General features: G+C 36.8%; 2 protein-coding genes across 3 annotated transcripts in view; both read left to right on the top strand.

The window, feature by feature from the left end:
- The window catches only part of HFM1 (helicase for meiosis 1), a 129,869-nt gene extending 108,579 nt beyond the window's left edge, over positions 1-21,290 (top strand). The window contains exons 30-38 of the mRNA XM_010370387.2: positions 2,721-2,801; positions 3,043-3,158; positions 4,975-5,054; positions 5,971-6,074; positions 12,927-13,037; positions 14,981-15,071; positions 18,830-18,941; positions 19,031-19,182; positions 20,701-21,290. Coding sequence (XP_010368689.2) covers positions 2,721-2,801; positions 3,043-3,158; positions 4,975-5,054; positions 5,971-6,074; positions 12,927-13,037; positions 14,981-15,071; positions 18,830-18,941; positions 19,031-19,182; positions 20,701-20,770 — 917 coding nt within the window. The 3' untranslated portion in view covers positions 20,771-21,290. The remainder of the gene's footprint in view (positions 1-2,720; positions 2,802-3,042; positions 3,159-4,974; positions 5,055-5,970; positions 6,075-12,926; positions 13,038-14,980; positions 15,072-18,829; positions 18,942-19,030; positions 19,183-20,700) is intronic.
- Positions 6,635-7,532, top strand: LOC104667811 (telomerase RNA component interacting RNase-like). Of its 2 annotated transcripts, XM_030936904.1 has the most exons (2): positions 6,635-7,083; positions 7,255-7,532. In XM_030936904.1, the coding sequence occupies exons 1-2, from the start codon at positions 6,646-6,648 to the stop codon at positions 7,357-7,359; spliced, it is 543 nt and encodes a 180-aa protein (XP_030792764.1). In that variant the 5' UTR covers positions 6,635-6,645; the 3' UTR covers positions 7,360-7,532. The 2 variants fall into 2 exon arrangements, with proteins under 2 accessions (XP_030792764.1, XP_030792763.1); XM_030936903.1 differs by lacking the exon at positions 7,255-7,532 and having other exon boundaries at positions 6,635-7,202.
- Positions 21,291-22,443: the final 1,153 nt, after the last annotated feature.

Below are 22,443 nucleotides of genomic sequence, written 5' to 3'. Positions count from 1 at the left end.
TAGTTTTAAATTTATTTGTATTATCTTGAATTGATGTAATAGTAGAGATAGTGGAGATAATGCATACATTAATATATTTATCGCTTAATTGTCAAATGTTTTTATGTACTTAATTACATTTTATTTTTACATCTCTGTGAGATAAACAGAACAGATATTATTTTAAATCTTTTTTCCCAAATAAGAGCCTATATTAGAGCTCATTTTAAATTCTATTTTAGTGTTCCCTGTACTTCACCACTATGTTTTTTCTGTAAATACATTAAATACAATGCAGCATACAGTAAGCAAGAGGCACAGAGAAAATGCCACAGGGGCCCAAAGGAGAGGGAAATCAGATCGGGTCATCACCATAGACCTCCAACCCAGAGGTCCCATTTGAGTCAGACTTGAAGGTTGGTAGGCATCTGTTGGGCAAGGAAGTGAGGGTCTTCTAAGACAAGAGCTAGTATCAAAGCTACAGTTCTAGAAAGGCATGGAACTATTTGAAGAATGGCAGTTGAATGTGTTTTGATGGATGTAGGGTCCCAGGAAGGGAAGCTGGAATTGGATCGTTCAGGGCCTTGAAGATGGAATTGATTTTGTTTGCAATAGAAAGTAACTCACGTTTCTAAGTGGGCAAATTGATCTGATCAGCATTGAACTTTAAAAGCATTAAATAAGCAACAATGTGTAGAATAAATTGTAGCATGGAGGACTGGATTCAAAGAAACCAGTTCTGATCTAAGTGAGAGGTAACAGGATCATGACTTGGGACAAAACACCTGAAGCAGTAAGTCATGACACACCTTACAAAGTTTAATGTCAGAGCCTTTCAGTCAGTGCCTAAGAGGAACACACTTGTGTTTGAGGAACGTTAGGTCTATTGAATGTACTGCAGCAAAGGAGAGCTCCATAGCAACAGAACTGTGGGTCATCTCAGGGAGCCGGGAAGATTTTCTTCTTATAGGATTTCAGAATCTTATTATAGGATTTCAGCTTCTGCTGGGTGACTCTTGGGAAGGTTTAGGGAAAGCAGAGGTCAGTTCTAGATTGGATGCCCTCAGGAAGTGAGATATTGGGTATTTTGGTACATTTTATTTTGAAAGTGAGAGGATTTAAAAAATAGTAGTCATCTGTGATAGCCAGAAGAGGGGGATGTTTCATTATTTTTTACGATTCTTGAGGGTTCTTTTCTCTAGTTTCAGAAATACTTACATGGTAGTCTTATCTCTGTCTTCTTCTACTATGGTCACAGAGTGGCCTTATCTGGACATTTATATTCTCAAAATTGTTTGCTCAATTGGGAATACTGTGGTTTAGCTGTCAGCTTCCAGCTGCCAGGTATTTTCTTTTTACTTTATCAGTACCCAATACATTGATCTGTTTGGCCCTAAGGACCAGCCATTGCCTCATATATTGTGCAGCCTCATCCATTTACCCTAGGCTGCAGTATGTATATTATCACTGTCTAGATGTGCCATGACTTGGAAAAGCTTGATTGAACAATGGTACCGAAAATGAAGAGTAAAGGACCAAGAAATGTTGTAAAGGTTTTCAAGCTCTCCACTATCTCCAACATTTCTGGTTCATTTAAAATCTATGTTCCAGCAAAAATAAGCTGATTTCAGCTCTTACAATCTGTGATTTGCTGCCTTTGGGTATTATGCCCTCCATCTGGAATATCTTCCCTTGGTCTCATTCTCATGTTCATATTTCTGTCTGTCCTTCAAGGACCAGTTCAAACATCTCTCTCCTTCCCTGTGCTACTAGTGAGAGCTAAGATCAAGAAAAAGCTGATTTAAAATATAATAAATGAAGAATAAATTATATATTTGGATATATTATAACTTAGAAGAGTCAAGATGGAAACAATCTCTCTTTTCTGTGAATTCATGTAGCAAATTTCTGAGATCCCTAAAGTATTTATTTCTAATATTTATTAAATATGTATTGTATCCTGTTTACTAACTTTTATCAGCAGTACCATCAAAATGCCATGACGTTTCCTTCTTTCCAGGTTATTCAGGCTTAAGTACAAAGCAGCAGAAGTGTTTTTAAACTCCACCCTCATTCTTACCTCATTTAGTATATAAGTTACTGATATGTGGCCATATTTGGCCCTATTTTATATATATATAATATATATGTTATATATTCACACACACATAAAATATATACCATAGAGGTTGAGAGTATTAAATTATATATATAGTATTAGATTATATAGACATATATATAGACTATGTGGACATATATATATATAGACACACACATCTATATATGTAGACACATATATATATATAGACACACACACACACACCAGGGAGGTCGAGAGAAGCTTGTAGGTGGCTCGATGTTTCTTGTTGGGACTAATAGTGGGGCAGGGACTAACTTATCGAAAATATGTTTTAAAAATTACCAGGCATGGTGGTAAGTGCCTGTAGTCCCAGTTACTTGGAAGGCTGAAACAGGAGGATCTCTTGAGCCCAGAAGATTGAGGCTGTAGTACTAATTATCGTGCCTGTGAATAGCCACGGCACTCCAGCCTAGGCAACATAGCAAGACCCCATCTCTTTATTAAAAAAGAAATTACGTGGATTACAAAACACTTAAGGAAATATACAAATCAATATTTTTGTATTGTCTGAAAGGAAGGAAACTGGATAAAAATTAATTATATTAAATTAACAATAATAAATGCAGTGACAAATAGGTTTGTTTTTCCTGTATTAATTTAGGAATGACTGCCAGCAAAAAACCTGGGAACCGAGAATGCAATCATCCTTGTAAAAGTAAACATACATGTGGACATGACTGCTGTGAGTTCCTTAAAACAAGTTTATTTCAAGTGTTCAGAATTGAAAGGTTTTTGGTGGATAGTAATGACATCCTAATTATCTATGTATGATATTTATAGTATGCAATGTAATAACTCGATTTTCTCTCTTTTGTGGGCAACATGAAAAAAGCAAATACTGGATTTGAAATTTTAAAGAAATTTGACTTTATAGGAATAAGATCTGAAGTTTAACCTAAAGAATCTGAAGTTTCTTTTCATAGGTAAAATTGGAGTTGCACAGAAGTCAGAAATTAAAGAGTCAACAATTTCTTCATATTTATCTGATTTAAGAAACAGGAATGCTGTTTCATCTCTTCCTCCAGTTAAACGTCTGAAGGTTAATTTTAATAATGTTTTTCCCTTTGTTCTATAATTAAATGTATATAAATATTCTTTATTCTGTCTATCAATTAGGTAGGTATCCACAGTGTACTTTAGAATTACTTGTGGGCTTGACTAAGAATATTACCATTATTCATAGTCCTTCTTCCCTTCTTTCTTCCTTCCTTTTTTTCTAAATCTTTCTTCTTTCCTTTCATCTTCATTGAGCACCAAGAATATGCCGAAGTGCTAAGATATAGTGATGAATAAGACAGTATTATTCCCAATCATAGAATTTGTAGTTGAGTGAGAAATACAAATAAGTCAATATGCTTTTTTAGTGTAGTGTGATGAGTGATTCTGTGACAGAAGTACAACACACTTAAGTTTAGATAGAAAATGTACTCAATCAACATTTGATGGACCAAGAACGGATTCCTGATAGATGTGATTGAGACCTGAAGGATAAGCCAAGGATGGAGGGGCAGGCACCAGAATTATAGTAGGAAGGGATAGCTAAATATTCCAGGCATAAAGATTATACAAAGGTCCAGAGGTAGTAAAGAGAGAGAGAGAGAGAGAGATCTTTAAAGAAACTCTTTCTCAGTAACACAGTATGTCTAGAGTTCAATTACAAGTAAAGGAATAGAGAGAGATGAGGCTGAAGAGGCAAGTAGGAGCTAGGTCATGCAGACCTATTTGCTATTTTAAGGAATTAGACTTTATCATGAAAGTACTGAGAAGCCAATGAAAAGTTTTAACAGTGACATGATCAAAATTGTATTTTATAAAGGTCACTCTGACTGCAATGTAGAAAAGGGATTAGAGGATGATAGAATAGGAACAAAGGGACTCATTAGGTGGTTTTTACAATAATCTAAGCGAAATAATGGCCTAGTTTAGGGTAGTGGCCATAGCAATGGAGAGAAGTGACTGGGTTAAAATATTTTTCAGAGGTAGAATCACTACCTTGCCACTTCATTGGTTATAAGAGACAAAGTAGAAGGAGCAGTCAAAAATGATGCCCAGCTTTCTGGCATTAGCCACTGGGAGAAAAGTAGGGCCTCGTTTGGGTAGATATTCTGAAGGAAAAGCAAGTTTGCCGGAATAGAGAACAGGATAAGTTCAACTTGGGAAATACTGAATTTAGAGGGCCTGCAAGATATCTAGATAAAGATGTCCTACAGAGAGTTGGATAAAACTGTTTGAAAATCAGGAGAGAGAGCTGAGCTAGAAGTAGAAATTTGAGAGTCATTCACATGTAGATGACAATTGAAGCCACAGGAATGAGATCTTTGATTGAGAAAGTGTAGTGTAAGAAGAGACCTAGTGAAGAACCATGAAGAATGCCAATATTTAGGCCAGACGTGGTGGCTCACGCCTGTAATCCCAGCACTTTGGGAGGCCGAGGCAGGTGGATCACAAGGTCAGAAGTTCAAGACCAGCCTGGCCAACATAGTGAAACCCCGTCTCTACTAAAAATACAAAAATTAGCCAGGCATGGTGGCAGGCGCCTATAATCCCAGCTACTCAGGAGGCTGAGGCAGAGAATTGGTTAAACCCGGGAGGCAGAGGTTGCAGTGAGCTGAGATTATACCACTGCACTCCGGCCGAGGTGAAAGAATAAAACTCCATCTCAAAAAAAAAAAAAAAAAAAATGCCAACATTTAAGAAGGACCTGAGTGAAATATTCAAGTCAAGAACTAACCTGAGTTTCTCCTAATTCATTGATTTGGGGACTTTATGTACCAGCAGGAGTTTTGTTGTTTGGCTCATTTGTTAAAGTTATTGATATGAAACTGCTAGTTGAACTTATTTTTGTTTCTTTATAGATACAGATGAATAAATATCAAAGTGTGGACCTTAAAGAGTTCAGTTTTACTCCAAAACCTTCCCTTCCTAGTATATCGAGGTATAAATATAATGTTAATATCTAAGGTAAAATATTTATCATAAACTCTGTTCCTGCAGGTAACCACTTATTCAGGGAAAGATAATCACTGGCTACCATCAAGTCACAGTTACCGTTTAGTTCCATAATGAAGCAATAACATCATAATGGTGTCATTATCTTTAATACCCTAAATTTGTTTAGAACTCTACAGTTATGAAATAACACTCATGAAATCATCTCTTCCCTAGGAAACTACCTCTCCTATGACATTCCCGTAGGTTCTCTCTTTATAGGGAATATAAACTAAGTGACAAGAGTATACTTTAAAAATGGAAATCATGTTGGCATATAAAGTCTAACCTTTCCATTTAGAAGCTCAGTCCATGCTAATAATATCTCAGATTTATAATATGAAAATTGCATATTTGTGCATTATATTTTCTGACTTAAACAACAACATGGCCCATAAAATGAGGTATTTTTTTCCCCATTGTTTAGATGGAAAAACTGAAGTTCATATTCCTAGTTAGCAAGCAGAAGGCCTTAGGTGGTAACTCAGTATTCTTTTTCTGTATCCTGATGCCTACAGGACAATCATATATGTAATTTCCCTTCCAGATAAGGGCATTCTATATGCAGAAATGACATTCAATATATTTAACAACTAGTACAGAACAGGAACTGACTCATCAGGACAGATGCCAGCAGTACTTCTAGAGATCGTGGCTTTTGTTATCTAACTAAGGGCGCGTAAAGATGACTAAGTATTGGTCACTTTCATTAAGCACCTATTTATTTGCTACCCAGGCAGGGTCCAGTTTATCATAAAAGTATTAAATAGATAAATCATTATTTTTATTTATATGAATAAATAGTTTTCAGGCTTAGATTAATTTTCATTTTTTAACATTTTTATTGTTTTATCTTTATAAAGATCAGAATATTTAAACATATCTGAATTACCTATAATGGAGCAGTGGGATCAGCCTGAAATCTATGGAAAAGTTAGACAAGAACCATCTGAATATCAAGACAAAGGTAGATTACCATTGATACTTACTTGAGAGAGTAAAAGGCTTATTATTACTTTGAATTGAGAAGTAGTGTTATTGAAACACCAGTATCTGAAATTATTATAATTATTAACTTGGCAACATTTTTCTCTTAGATTACTGAATCATTTTCAAATTCTTGGGTCTGTTATTCAAATGGTCTTTGTCTGTCATACATTTTTTTAAAATCTCTTTCCTACATAATGCTATTTTAATTTAAAGATACTATGAGGAAAATCTGAGCAAATAAGGTATCCTTGGGTATATAAAGTATTAACATACTGAATGATTATGTTCATATCATTAGAATTATTTAAAATAATTGTATGTTTATAAAACTAGGAGAATTAGAGTATTTATCCAACTTATTCAAAGCCTGGATATCATTACAAAGTGTATAGGAACTATAAAATTTTATGTTTATAAAACTAGTCCAGTTTTACAAAATATCAATGTGACCTTGGGTAAGTTATTTAATCTCTTTGGGCTTTAGTCTTATCTTTAAGATGAAGGTATTGAACCGGGTGACCTTTAGTATCTCTCCAATTCTTAAACCTATGATTCTCGACAAAATGGCTGCCCGAGGGAGACGGGCGGAGCCTCCAGCCCGGGAGGCGCCGGGCCCCGCGGGCGGTGGGGGTGGCGGGAGCCGTTGGGCTGAGTCGGGACCGGGGACGTCGCCCGAGAGCGGGGACGAGGAGGTGTCGGGCGCGGGTTCGAGCCCCGTATCGGGCGGCGTGAACTTGTTCGCCAACGATGGCAGCTTCCTGGAGCTGTTCAAGCGGAAGATGGAGGAGGAGCAGCGGCAGCGGCAGGAGGAGCCGCCCCCGGGTCCGCAGCGACCCGACCAGTCGGCCGCCGCCGCTGGCCCCGGGGATCCGAAGAGGAAGGGCGGTCCGGGCTCCACACTTAGCTTCGTGGGCAAACGCAGAGGCGGGAACAAACTAGCCCTCAAGACGGGAATAGTAGCCAAGAAGCAGAAGACGGAGGATGAGGTATTAACAAGTAAAGGTGACGCGTGGGCCAAGTACATGGCAGAAGTGAAAAAGTACAAAGCCCACCAGTGCGGTGACGATGATAAAACTCGGCCCCTGGTGAAATGACGCCCCTCCCCCGCCTGCCCATGGCCTGGGACTCTCTACGATGTACATAACTATTTAATGCAGTGGCAGCGGTGGCAGCCTTCCCCGAGAGGACTTAAAAGCAGAAGCAAACCGAGATGCTTCCCGCAGCCGTGGACGATTCTCCAGGACTCTTTTTCTTTACCTTGAGCACTTGCCTCGTGAGACTTCATAGAACAGTGGTTTACTGTCCCCCCTTCTCACCTCCTCATTCTCTCTGGCTCTTTCTCTCTTCCTCTTCTCACCCTCCTCCCTCCCCTTAGCCATCACTTCTGGGAAGTAAAGAACTTGACTTAGTGCCGGAAAAAAAAAAAAAAAAAAAACCTATGATTCTTACAATTCTATGTTAGTATGAGAATATAACTTAGGTTGTGGAATATAGCTAGTTTGTAATCTAGATTTGCTTTTTTATTTGTGTCTGTCATTAAATTAATGAGATAATGCATATAAATTTGACACTGCCTGGTTCATCATTACTCTGGTTCCTGCAATTAATAGAGCATAATTTCCCTGAATAATGCTATTAATAGCCAGTCTATTAAAACATGAGACAGTCCTATCCATTGAGTTATTTCTTCAAGTGGCTGTATGTAGAAATGGTAAGCTTGGGGTTTTCTGAAAATCATTTCATGTGTTTGGCATTGGTTTCTGTTGACATTCTTTTCTTCATGCTGCCTTTTTTTTTTTCATGTTGTAACTTTTTTTTCGTCTAGTCATAATTTAAGATTTTACAGAGGCAGGGGCTGGAGTATTCACTACCTCTTATGATACCATGGCAGCTATTAGGCCCAATAATGATACCAAGAAAAGTTCCCTAATCCCACCTGGAGAATCAGAACATTTATCCGACTTATTCAAAGCCTGGATATCATTACAAAGTGGATAGGAAGTATAAAATTGTCAACTTTCTTATATTTATCTTCGTTCAACACGTAGCCCTCTAACTTACTGCTTCCTTGTTCTACTACTCTATTACTTGTCCTTCTGCACACAAGAGCTTATCTATCCTTCCCTCTGCTTACTTTTGTGTTCTATTTACATGGTTTTCCTCCTTTTATTTCCCACTCACTATTCCAAATGCAATTTATATTATGATATTAAAGCCTCATCTAGATACCTTAACACCCAATAATAATTGTATCCCTGTTTTATTGAGTGGGCTACTTTTTTTTTTTAAGGAGGAGCTGTATGGTGTAGTAGTTAAGTTCACAGGATCTGAAAACAATATGTCCAAGTCCTAGCTCTGACATTTAGTGTAACCTTTCATAATCTGCTTAACCACTTTGTCTAAATTCCTTATCTGGTTATATTTTAGGGCTTTCGGGATTAAATGAGATAATGCATGAAAAGCTGTTATAGTTTCTGGTACTGTTAGTAATAATTAATTGAGTATGTTTATTATATTTTTCACATATTAGTCTTTGGTGGCAAAACATACTTTAAATATATTCAAATACTGCTTTTGAGAATGTTTTTTAAAAAGCATAGCAGTTTTTATCTTCTGTATTCCAATTTCAAAAAGGGAAGAAGAAAAATGTCAAAAATTATATGAGAAAGCATGTTGAATCATAAGACTTAAATTGGAAGGGACCTTTGTGCAGTTTGTCATTTTATAGTGAAAGAAGCCAAGACTCCAAGAGATTAAATGACTGGTCCAAAAATTTCATATCTAATTAATGGAAAGACCAGAAATAGATTCCATGTCTTTTGAATCCCAGCCCAATGCCATTTCTATAAAATGAAATTGACTTTTACTTATCAGTGGAGAATTGAAAATTGAACCAGTAGTATATGAACTCTTTCAGCTTTTCGCCCCACCCCTCAACTATATATTTCCCTGTCTCTGCATCCATCTGTAACCATCTATTTGTCTTAAAATAAAAATTATCTTTTCTTCCACTCGAGGCATATCTCTCCTCCTGTAATCTTAATTCTGTCCAATCCTGCTTTCCCTGGGACTTTAGAAGATCATTGTCCATCTCCTCTTTCCCATATTTTCATTGTTTCCTCTCCACTGTGTGTTTCCCTTTAGCATATAAATATACTGAAGTCTCTTCCTTCTTCAGCTTCATGTCCTCATCTAGTTGGTCATGACTTTTTTTTATTATAAATGATAACTGTTCTACTCAAAATGACTTAAGCACAAGAAAAGGAACCAATTATCTCAAGTAAACTGAAAAGTATCTGGCCTAATTCTGGCTAAATCAAGGCACTCATGTCTCTGGCTTTCTCTCAATCTTTTAGCTATGCCTGTTGCTGCTTGGCTTTACTTTTTAAATAGGGTTTCTCACATGGCAGGTAGCCCCTAACTTTCATCTTACCAGTTTAGCAGCCTCAGTGGAAAAAGGTAGACTTCCCTGTTAGGTTTGGCAGAGCAGAACTCATTCTAACTGGCCTCATTTGAGTTATGTGTTTATCACTTGCTCAATCCCAGTAACCTGAGGATTGGGTCATTGTATACCTGTGGCCCCAGAGAAGGCAGGGCACCATGAATAATGGCCTTACTAGGATCCAGTGGAATTGTAGAAGTAGTTTCTTCAAAGGAAAGGGAGGGTACTGCCACTAAAAGAAGGGAAAGCATACCAGGCAGACAAAAACCAGAATTCTAGAGTCCCCATACCCTCTATCTCTTGCTTTCTCATCACAACAAAAATTAATTGAAAGAGCAATTGACACTCAGTATGCCCATCACTTCCTTATACCCTAGTTCCTCTTTATTCATTAAAATTTGGGTTTTCTCTGTATCACTCCTTTGAAACTGTTTTTGTTCAGGCCATTTAGTGACTTTCTGAGTTCTGAATTCAGTGAACTGTTTTCAACTGTTAACTCTTTTTGACCTCTGTAGTATTTGATACTTCTGGTCTTTCCTTTCTTTTGGAAATCTCTCCTTTGATTTCAATTAAACCATTATATTGGTCTCCTGTTACTTCTTAGACTGCATGGGCTTTTCTTCCTGTTGATGTTGCAAAAGGATTCTTTTTTCTTTCTTTTATCTTTTTATTCTTCTCACGTCAAAACCTTTTCCTATACGATATCACCCAAGCCTGTGTCTTTAATCACTGACTATATTTTGATAATATCTAAGCCTGTATCTCCCATCTAGATCTTTCTTTCTAACTCCAAATCCATCTGTATAATCACCTTCCTGGACATATCCACCTAGCAGTTAACATATCAGACATGTCAGCATCTGAACTCTGTCTTCTTTGTACCTCACTCTGCACCTTCTCTTTTTTCCTTAGCTCAGTGAATGAACTCTTTTCTTTGTAGCTGCTAAAGGCAGAATGTCCTTCTAAATAGCTCACCCCACATGTAAATAACCACCAAATCTTAATTATTTTGCCTCCTGCACATCTCTCATATTTGTTATTTCCTCTGTATCCCTTCTGCTAATACTCTAGCTTAAGCATTCATTGTCTCTTATTTAATATAATAACTTACTTTTCTCTCTGTTTCAGTCTCATTATCCTTCAATCCATAATATTCCAAGTGATCTAACAGACATATTTGGTTGTGTAAACCTTCTGCTGAAACATCTTCAATAGTTATCCTTTGCCAGTAAGAAAGAAAAACAAAACAAAAATCTCCTCAATATGGCAAATAAACTTCAACATGATCTAGCATTTAACTACCTGTGCAGACACAGTGGACCCTGCCTTCTCCTACTTTGTGCTCCAGAAATCCTGAAAACTTACAGTTCTCCCACAATTCTCGGTTCTCTCATATTGCTGTGTCTTTTACCTGGTGTTTTTCCTTCATGGCATAGGTTCCCTTTCCTTTTGCCCTGCCTCACAACCACAGCTCTATCAAGCTGAAATTTCAACTACTCTTCCTTCATATGCTATCACCTCAGGAGTCTGTGTGTCATGTGGTATCACCTTAGAAGAGTATGTCTCACTTCCATGGCAGGTTTAGATCCTCCTTCCTCTGCATTCCCATTGCACTCTGTACAAACTTCCATTTTTAGTACATATATACATTGTGTGTCTCAGTGTGTGCAAATCAACATACAAAAGTAGAATAATGTGAACTGTAGTTATAGGTACAGTTGAAGAATAAAGAAGGGTTTGGACAGGTGAAGAAATTGATGGAGGATATTTAAAGTGGAGGAAACTCAGTGATATGATGGAGCAAGTTTATACTAACTTATGAGAGATGATTATTAAATTTTCAAGAATCTTTCAGCCGTTATTAAAAATTTAGTTACATAAACTTTCAATTAAATTATGTTAAAAACAAAGGCAAAAATACTCAAAACTCATCACTTTCTAATTGTTCTACTGCATTTTACTGTTATCTGTGTTCTTGAAGTTATTTATCTATATGGTAGAAATACTATATAATAGGGTGCTGTCATGCATTTTTTTCCCAATTTCTTACTCAATTATGTCACATTAATAGCTTGAAATCAGTTATGGTGGGAACATTTATACCATAGGAATCAGCAAACACTACCAATCTGGGTTTGATTTATTGTTTTGCTTATTTTTTAGACTCCAGAAAGTGAGGGATACAATTTTAATAGTGTAGATTAAACAAACGTGTGTTGTTATTGTAGCCATTACATTGTGAATAACACAAAAAATTGAGAGAATATTCTTCTAGTATTTGAAAATTACTATCTAATTCAGGAAAGAAGTTACTTAAGTCAATGGTGAATGAGTTAAATCCCAACAGATGTCTTTGTTGTTTTATTAATACTTTCATCTTACTTGTTAGAGTCAACAAAAATATCAAACAACATTCACATGAGAGCTACATTCATTCGTCACTTGCAACCATAGGTTGACTACAGATAAAAGAGTGGCAAAACTTAATGAAAACATTCAATGAGAATCAATTAGATATATGGAATTTGCATTTAAGCATATCATATATGTTGTTATTTGTAAAGTGTGTGCTGTATAGCTTTTCCATCAATAAAGTTTATAATAAACATATATGTATTCATATGCATATGCTTTTTGTAGAGGTAGCTGTTAAACATTTATTAGCACAATACTGTGTAAAACCATGCAACTAAAGGCATTTAGCCCCCCATTACAAGTTTTTGAGGTAGATATTGTTGTTGCCTTATTTTGCAGAATCATGAAGTTTGAATTACTGTCTAAGACCATACAACTAATAGAGAGGTGGAATTTTCACTTAGGTAATTTGGCTCTAAATCCAGGCTGTAAACAATGAATAACAGAGGATTTTTTAGCAGGAGAAAAATAAATATTATTTATTTTGGACAAATATCTTTTATAACAATACTGAAAATTAACTTTAGGGAGAAGATATGGAGGAGGAAGACCATTTTAGAAATTATTATAATCCAATCTTGGAGTAGAGTTATTCTAATATGGGAATTAAGAGGAAAAATTAACTGCCTAAAAAATTTATTGAAACTTAAATTTAGTGCAACTTAATACAGTTAATAGAATTGGCTGAATGCAGTATTCAGCAATGCTTGACACAATGCTTTTGAAAACTATTACTCAAGAACTCTGTTTAGTAGTTGAAAGATGTGTTTGATGTATCAATAGACTACGATGCTTGTGGTTTAAAAAGTACCTATAATCTTTTATACATACACATAACAGATTTTTCTAGATATAACTATTCTACAACTTCAAATGAGAAAGTCTCTCAAACAGTGTTCTTCAACAGAAGTCTTAATATATCTGGAAACCAAAATTTGACAGATGCACATAAAAGCAATTCTCTATTTTCAGAAGTTTTGAATGTGAACTTTGAATTGGGAAATGAAGTTCGGGATGATTTTGATGAGGAAAACTTACAAGTTACTAGCTTTTCAACTGATACAGAGAAGACAAAAATATCAGGTAAAATCATACTTAGCATGGAATCATTTCATTAGAAATTCTTTGAATATTTTTCATTTCAGCTCCTGGAACTAAATTTCTTTGCCTTTGTTGTGTGTGCTTGTTTAGTTAGATTTTGTTTGTTAAGATTGTAATTTTTAGCAAAACTGAAAATGTGACCCTTCTACACAGAACATTTCCCCCCTAAGGACAGAGATCAAGGTTATTCCATGATGATAATGTAGCAAATGAGCACTTTCTATTCTATTGCTCCTATCTCTTGTAAAAGTCAATTCAAATTGTTTATTCAATTTTCTCTCATGGAACAGACTATTTTGCTCTCCATTGTAAGATTGCAAATGGTCTGCTAATATTTGTGAAGGACAAAAAAATCCATTTTTAAAACTATTCATCTGTTTGCAAAGAAAATAACTTTTATTTTTATTTATTTATTTATTTTTTTTTGAGACGGAGTCTCGCTCTGTCACCCAGGCTGGAGTGCAGTGGCCGGATCTCAGCTCACTGCAAGCTCCACCTCCGGGGTTTACGCCATTCTCCTGCCTCAGCCTCCCAAGTAGCTGGGACTACAGGCGCCCGCCACCTCGCCCGGCTAGTTTTTTGTATTTTTTTTAGTGGAGACGGGGTTTCACTGTGTTAGCCAGGATGGTCTCGACCTCCTGACCTCGTGATCCGCCCGTCTCGGCCTCCCAAAGTGCTGGGATTACAGGCTTGAGCCACCGCGCCCAGCCGAAAATAACTTTTATTTCTAGTTGAAATATGGACTTTTCAGCTTGAAGTAAATAAATAAGTAAATAGGAAAGAAAGGATTAGTTTGTCCTATACTAGAAATTCTATTTAAGTCATATACAACCCCAAAATAATGAGGCTTATTAGCTCTTTAAGTGAAAGGCAAATTTACAGTATTTCACTAAAACAGAGAATTGAGAATCTTGGCAAGCATATGACAAGATAGCAATGGAGATACTGTCTCCCATTAGGGCTGACAGAAAGAAATCAGTCCCTCAGCCTTCTCAGTGCAGACTGGTATTCCCACAATTATAGATGCCTCTTACTATAACCCACCTCATGTTTTTAAAAGAATATTTCAAAGGGAAGCAGTTAGAAGTTGAAATGTTATTATTTTGGGGCCCTTAGAATTACCTAGAGAACTAATACTGCTTCTGAAAAGAACAGGATTTGACCACCTTCACAGAATGGGCCAGGACAATCTCCATGATGTGAGGTCATTAGGCACAATTTTGTATATCACTGGACAACTACTGTTCCCTACCTCAAGCTTAAATGTCATTGGGTACTGTAAGTTAATAGGCAATGTGTACTGATCCTTTGAGGTAGCCTAGTCCTAAGAGGGCATAGCTTTGTCACTGGGAAAATCAGTCTCAATACATTTCCCCCCATGTATAGAGCATTTTAAATGATTATGAGCAGACCGTTGAAAATACTGAGTGAACTTCAACTTGATCATTTATGTGAATGAAAATGTAAGTATATAAATAACGAGGGTGAGTGGAAAAGCACAAACTGTTTTTCCTCACTCTCACACCATGATCAGCCCAGAAGACATCTGTGGACCAAATGTCTGTGGGTTTTTCCCCCACACACCAAGCAAGCAATCAGTTCCGCAGTGAATACCAACTGGGTGTCTTCCAACCCAGTAGAGTTAGAAACAGGGGTCAAAGACCAAATACGTATTTTACAACAACATAGGTGGCTTGAGGATCTTATAATATAGTTACTAATAAGCTAACCTACGTGTTTTATAGTATTACTCCCTTAGCTTTGTGCCCCTAATTTTTCTATGCAAATTAAATTAGGTGATTGAGAATTATTCATTCCTTCCTTAACCAGATCATATCTGTTGGAGAGAGCATTGTAGAACTTGTGAAAAGCTTCATTCAGCTGTTTCTTGGCATTTTGTTTCAAAATGTTATCTCTTCACATAGGATTTGGTAACACTTTGAGTTCAAGTACCAGGGGAAGTAAGCTACCCCTTCAAGAGTCAAAGAGCAAATTCCAACGAGAAATGTCAAACAGGCAAGTTTTAGAACTTTGGTTTGTAATACATACAACTTTATATCCTCTTGACACATAGTTGGAGATGAGGATCAAGGTATTAGATGTCAGAGATGCTAAAAGGTATTAGCCAACCTAAACCCTCTTAATCTTAGAGGTGTGTTTCTCAAAGTGCTGTTGTGAAACCACCTGCATCAAAATCACTTTGTGGTACATATTAAAAATGCACATTCTTGAGCCCCACATTAGACCTACTAAATTTTTGTCTCTGGGACTAGAGCCCAGGAACCTTCACTTTTAACAAGACTTGAAAACTGAATAGGAGTTTGACAACTAGAACAGAGGCAGATAGGCATTCCAGACATAAGAAAGCATCTGTAAAGGGATAAGGCTTGAAAAGGCATCCCGTGCTCAGAGATCAGTAAAGTGTAGTGTGTGTGGTCACAGCATAAAGTCTGTTGCTGAGGTCTTATTGTAAGGGCTTTGAGTGCTATGCTTAGACACCTGTCCTGTACCCAGACAGTCAGGGGTTGCAAACCCAACTGCCTTCAAGATTTGGTGGGACAAGGACAACTGTAGAGTGTCTCATCTAAAGGAAGCAGCCACTACTCAGCTCCAAACAGTTGTTACTATGCAGGCAATGTGAGTCTAGTGTTACAAAACATTCTGATTTTTCAAGAAAAGCTAGGAATCTGAAATTTTGTGTGGTGTTTTATTATTTTTAAATTTTGACAACTAATTAAAAAAATGTGATATACTCTGCGACACCCTCCTCCAAATAATAATAATATCTGTAGGCCAGATGTGTCCTAGGGCCCTCTCGTTTTTACCTGTATGGTAGGCAGTGAGGAACCATCCCAAATATTTAAGCACAGGAAAAACAATTTGATTTAAAAAATCATCCTAGCAGCAGTATGCAGAGTGAATCATAGGGAGTGGGACTGCCAGAGGCATGGTGGCCAGTGAGAAAGACAGACTATAATGAGGCCTAAACTAGGGCAGAAGTGATAGGAACAGAGAGGTAGGGTTGGATTTTTAAAACATTTCAGAAATAGATCAGATTCAATGTGGCAATTGATAGGATATGATAGTTGAGGAAGAGGGAAGAATAAATGGCACCTAGGTAGATATTATTTAAGGATATAGGAAACATAAGAGATTTAGAATAGAAAATATAATTTTATAAATGTTCAATTTGAAGTATCTTTACAAAAAATGCAAAATGCATTGGGAAATATTGGACTTGATCAGAAGTCAAGGGAGAGAAATTATGGCCAAAGCCAAAATTTTCAAAACAGAAGAAATACCAACAACTTTTTATTCAGGGTCTGATTTTCTACTTAAGGATTATTTATTTCTCTGCTTTAAAAAAAATACTAAATTTGTGGTATCCCTTGGAGTTTTTGCTGTTACTTAGCTATTACTGATCATTAGCATCAGTATCACAGACTTATAGTTTTCATAGAATTCCAGAGCTAAGTGGGGGTCTTAGGTATTGTATAGTCTCCCTCTCACTAGGATCCTTGAATCACCATTCAACATCACTGGCAAGTAGTTGTGCCACCTCTACCAAGACAGTTCCAGTGACCAGGAGCTCATCCACCCTTGTTCCATGTTAGGATTCTTAGGTCATTGAATAGGTTTTCAAAACATTTGCTTGGCCGGGCGCGGTGGCTCAAGCCTGTAATCTCAGCAGTTTGGGAGGCCGAGACGGGCGGATCACGAGGTCAGGAGATCGAGACCATCCTGGTGAACACGGTGAAACCCCGTCTCTACTAAAAATACAAAAACTAGCCGGGCGAGGTGACGGGCGCCTGTAGTCCCAGCTACTCGGGAGGCTGAGGCAGGAGAATGGCGTAAACCCGGGAGGCAGAGCTTGCAGTGAGCTGAGATCTGGCCACTGCACTCCAGTCCGGGCGACAGAGCGAGACTCCGCCTCAAAAAAAAAAAAAAAAAAAAAAAAAAAAATTTGCTTAAAATATGTCTTTTTATCACTTTGTTTCATTGGTTATAACTCGAGTCACATAGAATAAACAGATGTAAGCATCCAAGTGAGACAAAGTTGTAGGTGTAGAGAAGCAAAAAGTAGATAAATCATAAGGAGGAAGGTGACAAGGCACATGAACAGTTTTGTGCACCACACCTTTAAAAAACAGCAAATAATTTTGGAAGAGTTTAGAAGTGACCAACAGAAGATGTGTAGATTTAAAAATGGATTCTAACAAGAAGCCTCTGAGGATCTGGTGTAGAAGTTGCGCTGGGGAAAGGCCTGTGGGACCTGAGAATTTGGGATAGAAAGGAGATTTGCTTTTTTATTTTTTTAAGCTAGAGTACAGTGCATAATTATGGCTCACTGCAGCCTCAACCTCTTGGGCTGAAGATCCTCCCACCTCAGCCTCCCAAGTAGCTGGGACTACAGGTACATGCACACCACTATGCCTGGCTAATTAAAAAAAAATTTTTTTTTCTAGAGATGGGGGTCTTGCTATGTTGACTAAGCTGGTCTCAAACTTCTGGACTCAAGCTGTCCTCACACCTCAACCTCCCAAAATGTTGGGATTACAGGTGTGAGCCACTGTGCCTGGCCTCCTTTTTCTTTTATACACTTTTTACTGTTTTAATTCCTTGCCATGTATATATATTTATTAGTCTGAGACAAAATGATCCAGTCCTATCAGTATATGTGGTTCTTGCCTGTCCCCACCCACACTGCTCATTGCTCCTTACATGGTTGTTACATTTTAGCCTTCAGGTGTCAACTTAAATGGTTACCTCATCAGAGATGCATTGATGATCATCTTTTAAAAATGGATTTATGGCTTCACACCGTTATTTCTTTTTTTTTTATTTTTTTTTTTTTTGAGACGGAGTCTTGCTCTGCCACCCAGGCTGGAGTGCAGTGGCCGAATCTCAGCTCACTGCAAGCTCCGCCTCCCGGGTTTACGCCATTCTCCTGCCTCAGCCTCCCGAGTAGCTGGGACTACAGGCGCCTGCCTCGTCGCCCGGCTAGTTTTTTGTATTTTTAAGTAGAGACAGGGTTTCACCGTATTAGCCAGGATGGTCTCGATCTCCTGACCTCGTGATCCGCCCGTCTCGGCCTCCCAAAGTGCTGGGATTACAGGCTTGAGCCACCGCGCCCGGCCCACACCGTTATTTCTTATGCTATTACCCAGTTCATTTTCTTTGTATAATTTTAGGATCTATAATAATGTATATATTTGTTTTTATTCATTGTCTGCTTGATGGTAACTCCCTGATGTTTTCTTTATTACTTCATACTCAGCTTCTAGTACAATATCTGGCATAGGATAATGAAGAATAAATGTGTTTTAGTGAATGAGTTAATACAGAAAGTTCAGAGTAAATTCTTGCATACAGTTATATCTAAGAAGATAACTAGAGATGTCTATCTATAGTGAGACCAGAATAGAGAAAGGAGATTAAAAGTTAAGCAAGTGGAATTTAGAAAATGTTTATAGGGTTCTATGTAATAGACAATTAAGCATTAGACTCAATTTTAAAGAAAATTGTTGAATAATTATATCTATAGTCCCTTAAAAATAGTATTTTTTCCTAATTTGGGATGTATAAATTATGGTTTGGTCTAAAGGAAAGGAAATATACCAAGTTCTCCATGAGTATTAGAAACAATGCATTACATTTTTGTGATAAATGTGATAAACTTTGATCATATTCCCCAAAAATCATTATGATCCAAATTAGAATGATGTGTTTTTCTTGTTTGCCATATTTTACAAATAATTAATTTTAATTTTTAGTTTTGTTTCATCACATGAGATGTCAGATATTTCTTTATCAAATTCTGCTATGCCCAAGTTCAGTGCATCCTCCATGACAAAATTACCTCAACAAGCCGGAAATGCAGTTCTTGTAAGAAGAAGCACTTCTTTGTTTTTCTTTTAAATTTTGCCCAAGTGCTTAAACTTTCAATGATTGTTATTTTTTAATCTAAAATGTAGTTCCATTTTCAAGAAAGAAAACCACAAAATCTGTCACCAGAGATTGAGAAGCTATGCTTTACTTGCTCTGAAGAAAAACCAAAGTCTTCAAATTATAAAAAAGTGGATTTTTTTATTAGAAACAGTGAATGTAAAAAGGAAGTTGATTTCAGGTAAGAACTCTTTAAAGACACTTTAAGATTATATCAATAAAAACTTTTTACAAAGAAATTCAGCATTCCTTTTTCCTCGGTTCATTTTAAAGATCAGAGCCTGCACATTTTATTTATTAAAGATATTAAATTTTCAGGGCCGGGCGCGGTGGCTCAAGCCTGTAATCCCAGCACTTTGGGAGGCCGAGACGGGCGGATCACGAGGTCAGGAGATCGAGACCATCCTGGCTAACATGGTGAAACCCCGTCTCTACTAAAAAATACAAAAAACTAGCCGGGCGAGGTGGCGGGTGCCTGTAGTCCCAGCTACTCGGGAGGCTGAGGCAGGAGAATGGCGTGAACCCAGGAGGCGGAGCTTGCAGTGAGCTGAGATCCGGCCACTGCACTCCAGCCTGGGCGACAGAGCGAGACTCTGTCTCAAAAAAAAAAAAAAAAAAAAAAAAAAAAAAAAAAAAAAGATATTAAATTTTCAAACCTCAGTGAGCTAAGCTCCTTAAGATGTTCCAAACATCATATACCTCACTTCTTGAAAACCTATATGTTTGATGCTGTTTATTCAAACATTATATTGAGTTGATAAACTTACTTCTACTGATTTGAATACAGTATGTTAATTTTGTAAAGTGTAAAGTCACTTGAGAAATCCAGATGAGATCAGCTAATTTTTCAAAACTTGAAGTTGTGTTTTAGTTAACCAGTTATTTCACAATCAATAGGTTCAATGAAAATGTCAGATTAAATCACATCGGTTGCCCCACTGCTGGCTATTTTAGAAAAGGAAACTGTGGGCCGGGCGCGGTGGCTCAAGCCTGTAATCCCAGCACTTTGGGAGGCCGAGACGGGCGGATCACGAGGTCAGGAGATCGAGACCATCCTGGCTAACACGGTGAAACCCCGTCTCTACTAAAAATACAAAAACTAGCCGGGCGAAGTGGCGGGCGCCGTGCTACTCGGGAGGCTGAGGCAGGAGAATGGCGTAAACTCGGGAGGCGGAGCTTGCAGTGAGCTGAGATCTGGCCACTGCACTCCAGTCCGGGCGACAGAGCGAGACTCCGCCTCAAAAAAAAAAAAAAAAAAAAAAGAAAAGGAAACTGTGTTGCAGTTTCTGTCTCCTTGAAGAGTCAAAAGATTTGAGGCCTGTTCACAGTGTTTTTTGTTTAAGACTAGTCAAGTGAACCAGTGGGAGTGCAGAAAAAACAAAGAAATCTGTAAATGATTGTGATCAATTAGTTGTAAACACCACTTCTCTTGGACCAGGCTGTTCACACCTTTATTAAATGACATAACTTTTCAATATGTTTAAAGAAATGCCTTTACAGTTCCTACCATTTGCAGTTTATGAAGTCTAATTTTCCCCAACAGACTTCCTATAGAGTTATGCATACTGAAGTTTATTTGATACATTTAACTTCACAGCAATCTTCAAGTTTATTTTATTGTATTTAGTATTATTTATTGTGTATTTTAAAATAAATTGTGTTAAAAAGTGTTATTTTTACTTTTTCTTCTTTCTCCCAGTATGTATCATCCTGATGATGAAGCTGATGAAATGAAGTCTTTATTGGGAATATTTGATGGTATTTTCTAAAACAAACAAACTTTTATATTAATAAGAGAAAGAATAAAGACACCTAGTCACAAAGCATGCTTTTCATTTTTAAAAAGTAGTTCATAATTGTTCAGAGTTTTTTCTCCTGAATTTGATTAGCTTTGTTCACTTTTTGCAACAAAATATATGGACCGATTTATTTTCCCATTATATTGTAACTTCTTGAAAAGCTCTTTTACAGTGGCTTTGTTTCAATAAGTCCTTAAGTGAAGGGCTTATTGCACTTAGAAATAAGTTGCACTTAGAAATAATTATTTGGTTATTAATTGGATTTTGACAAGAACCAATGGAAAATTTTGTTTTTATATTTTGTTAAGAAGAAAAATATTCTTTGAAAGCAAAATAATGCTAATGTAATGAATCTGCTTATTGTATGGATTAATCACTAATATTATTCCCATGTATTTTGTTTTACTAAGATTTTTAAGAATCCAATGACTCTTTGAACCTACTGTTATCTAACTTTGAGCAACAATAAATGAAACATTAATCAGTATAATTGTTGTTTTCATTTAGCTTTTCAATGTCATGAATCCTAAAACTTTGTTATGTTGACTTTTACTGTAGTAAAAAGATTTTATATTTTTTTCCAATGAATTACATTTCAAATTCATTTATTGATAAGTATTATAAAGGTACCCTAAGCAATGTTTATTATCAAAATTTTTAATAGGTACTATTAGAAGTTGAGGCCCACTTAAGAACTTTCAGAAAATATTTTTTTCTTTTTTAAAAAACTTTTATTTTAGATTCAGTGTTATCTGTGCAGGAGTGTTACATAGATAAACTCATATCATGGGGATTTGTTGTACAGATTATTTCATGACCCAGGTACTAGGCCTAGTACCCAATAGTTATTTTTCCTGATCCTCTCCCTCCTTCCACTGTCCACCCTCAGGTAGGCCCCAGTGTCTGTTGTTCCCTTCTTTGTGTCCATGAGTTCTCATCATTTAGCTCCTACTTATAAGTGAGAACATGCAGTATTTGGTTTTCTCTTCCTTTGTTAGTTTACTGAGGCTTCCAGCTCCATCCATGTTCCTGCAAAAGACATGATCTTCTTCTTTATTACGGCCGTATATGTAAAACATTTTCTTTATCCAGCCTACCATTGATGGGCATTTAGGTGGATTCCATGTCTTTGTTATTGTGAATAGTGCTGTGATGACTGTAAGTGTGTATGTGTCTTTATGGTAGAATGATTTTTATTCCTTTGGCTATATACCCTATGATAGGATTGCAGAGTCAAATGGTGGTTCTGTTTTTAGCTCTTTGAGGAATCACCACACTGCTCTCCACAATACTTGAACTAATTTAGACTCCCGCTAACAGTGTGTGTGTTCCCTTTTCTCTGCAACCTTGCCGGCATTTATTTTTTTTTTAACTTTTTAATAACAGCCATTCTGACTGATGTAAGATGGTATCTCATTGTAGTTTTGATTGACATTTCTCTAATGATCAGTGATACTGACATTTCAATGAGGTTGTGTTGGTTTTTTTTTTGTTTGTTTTTTGTTTGTTTGTTTTTTTCCTTGTAAATCTAAGTTCCTTAAGATGCTGGATATTAGACTTTTGTACAGATGCATGGTTTGCAATTTTTCCCATTCTGTAGGTTGTTTCTTTACTCTGTTGATAATTTATTTTGCTGTGCAGAA

Source organism: Rhinopithecus roxellana, chromosome 8 (genome assembly GCF_007565055.1).
Source record: "Rhinopithecus roxellana isolate Shanxi Qingling chromosome 8, ASM756505v1, whole genome shotgun sequence".
Lineage (NCBI taxonomy): Eukaryota > Metazoa > Chordata > Mammalia > Primates > Cercopithecidae > Rhinopithecus > Rhinopithecus roxellana.
Note: the sequence above shows the minus strand (reverse complement) of the source record. Positions and strands in the feature narration are given on the sequence as shown.

Bases quoted from the DNA above. Each gene is read 5' to 3' on its own strand.
- LOC104667811 (XM_030936903.1), top strand. From the start codon at position 6,646: ATGATTCTCGACAAAATGGCTGCCCGAGGGAGACGGGCGGAGCCTCCA.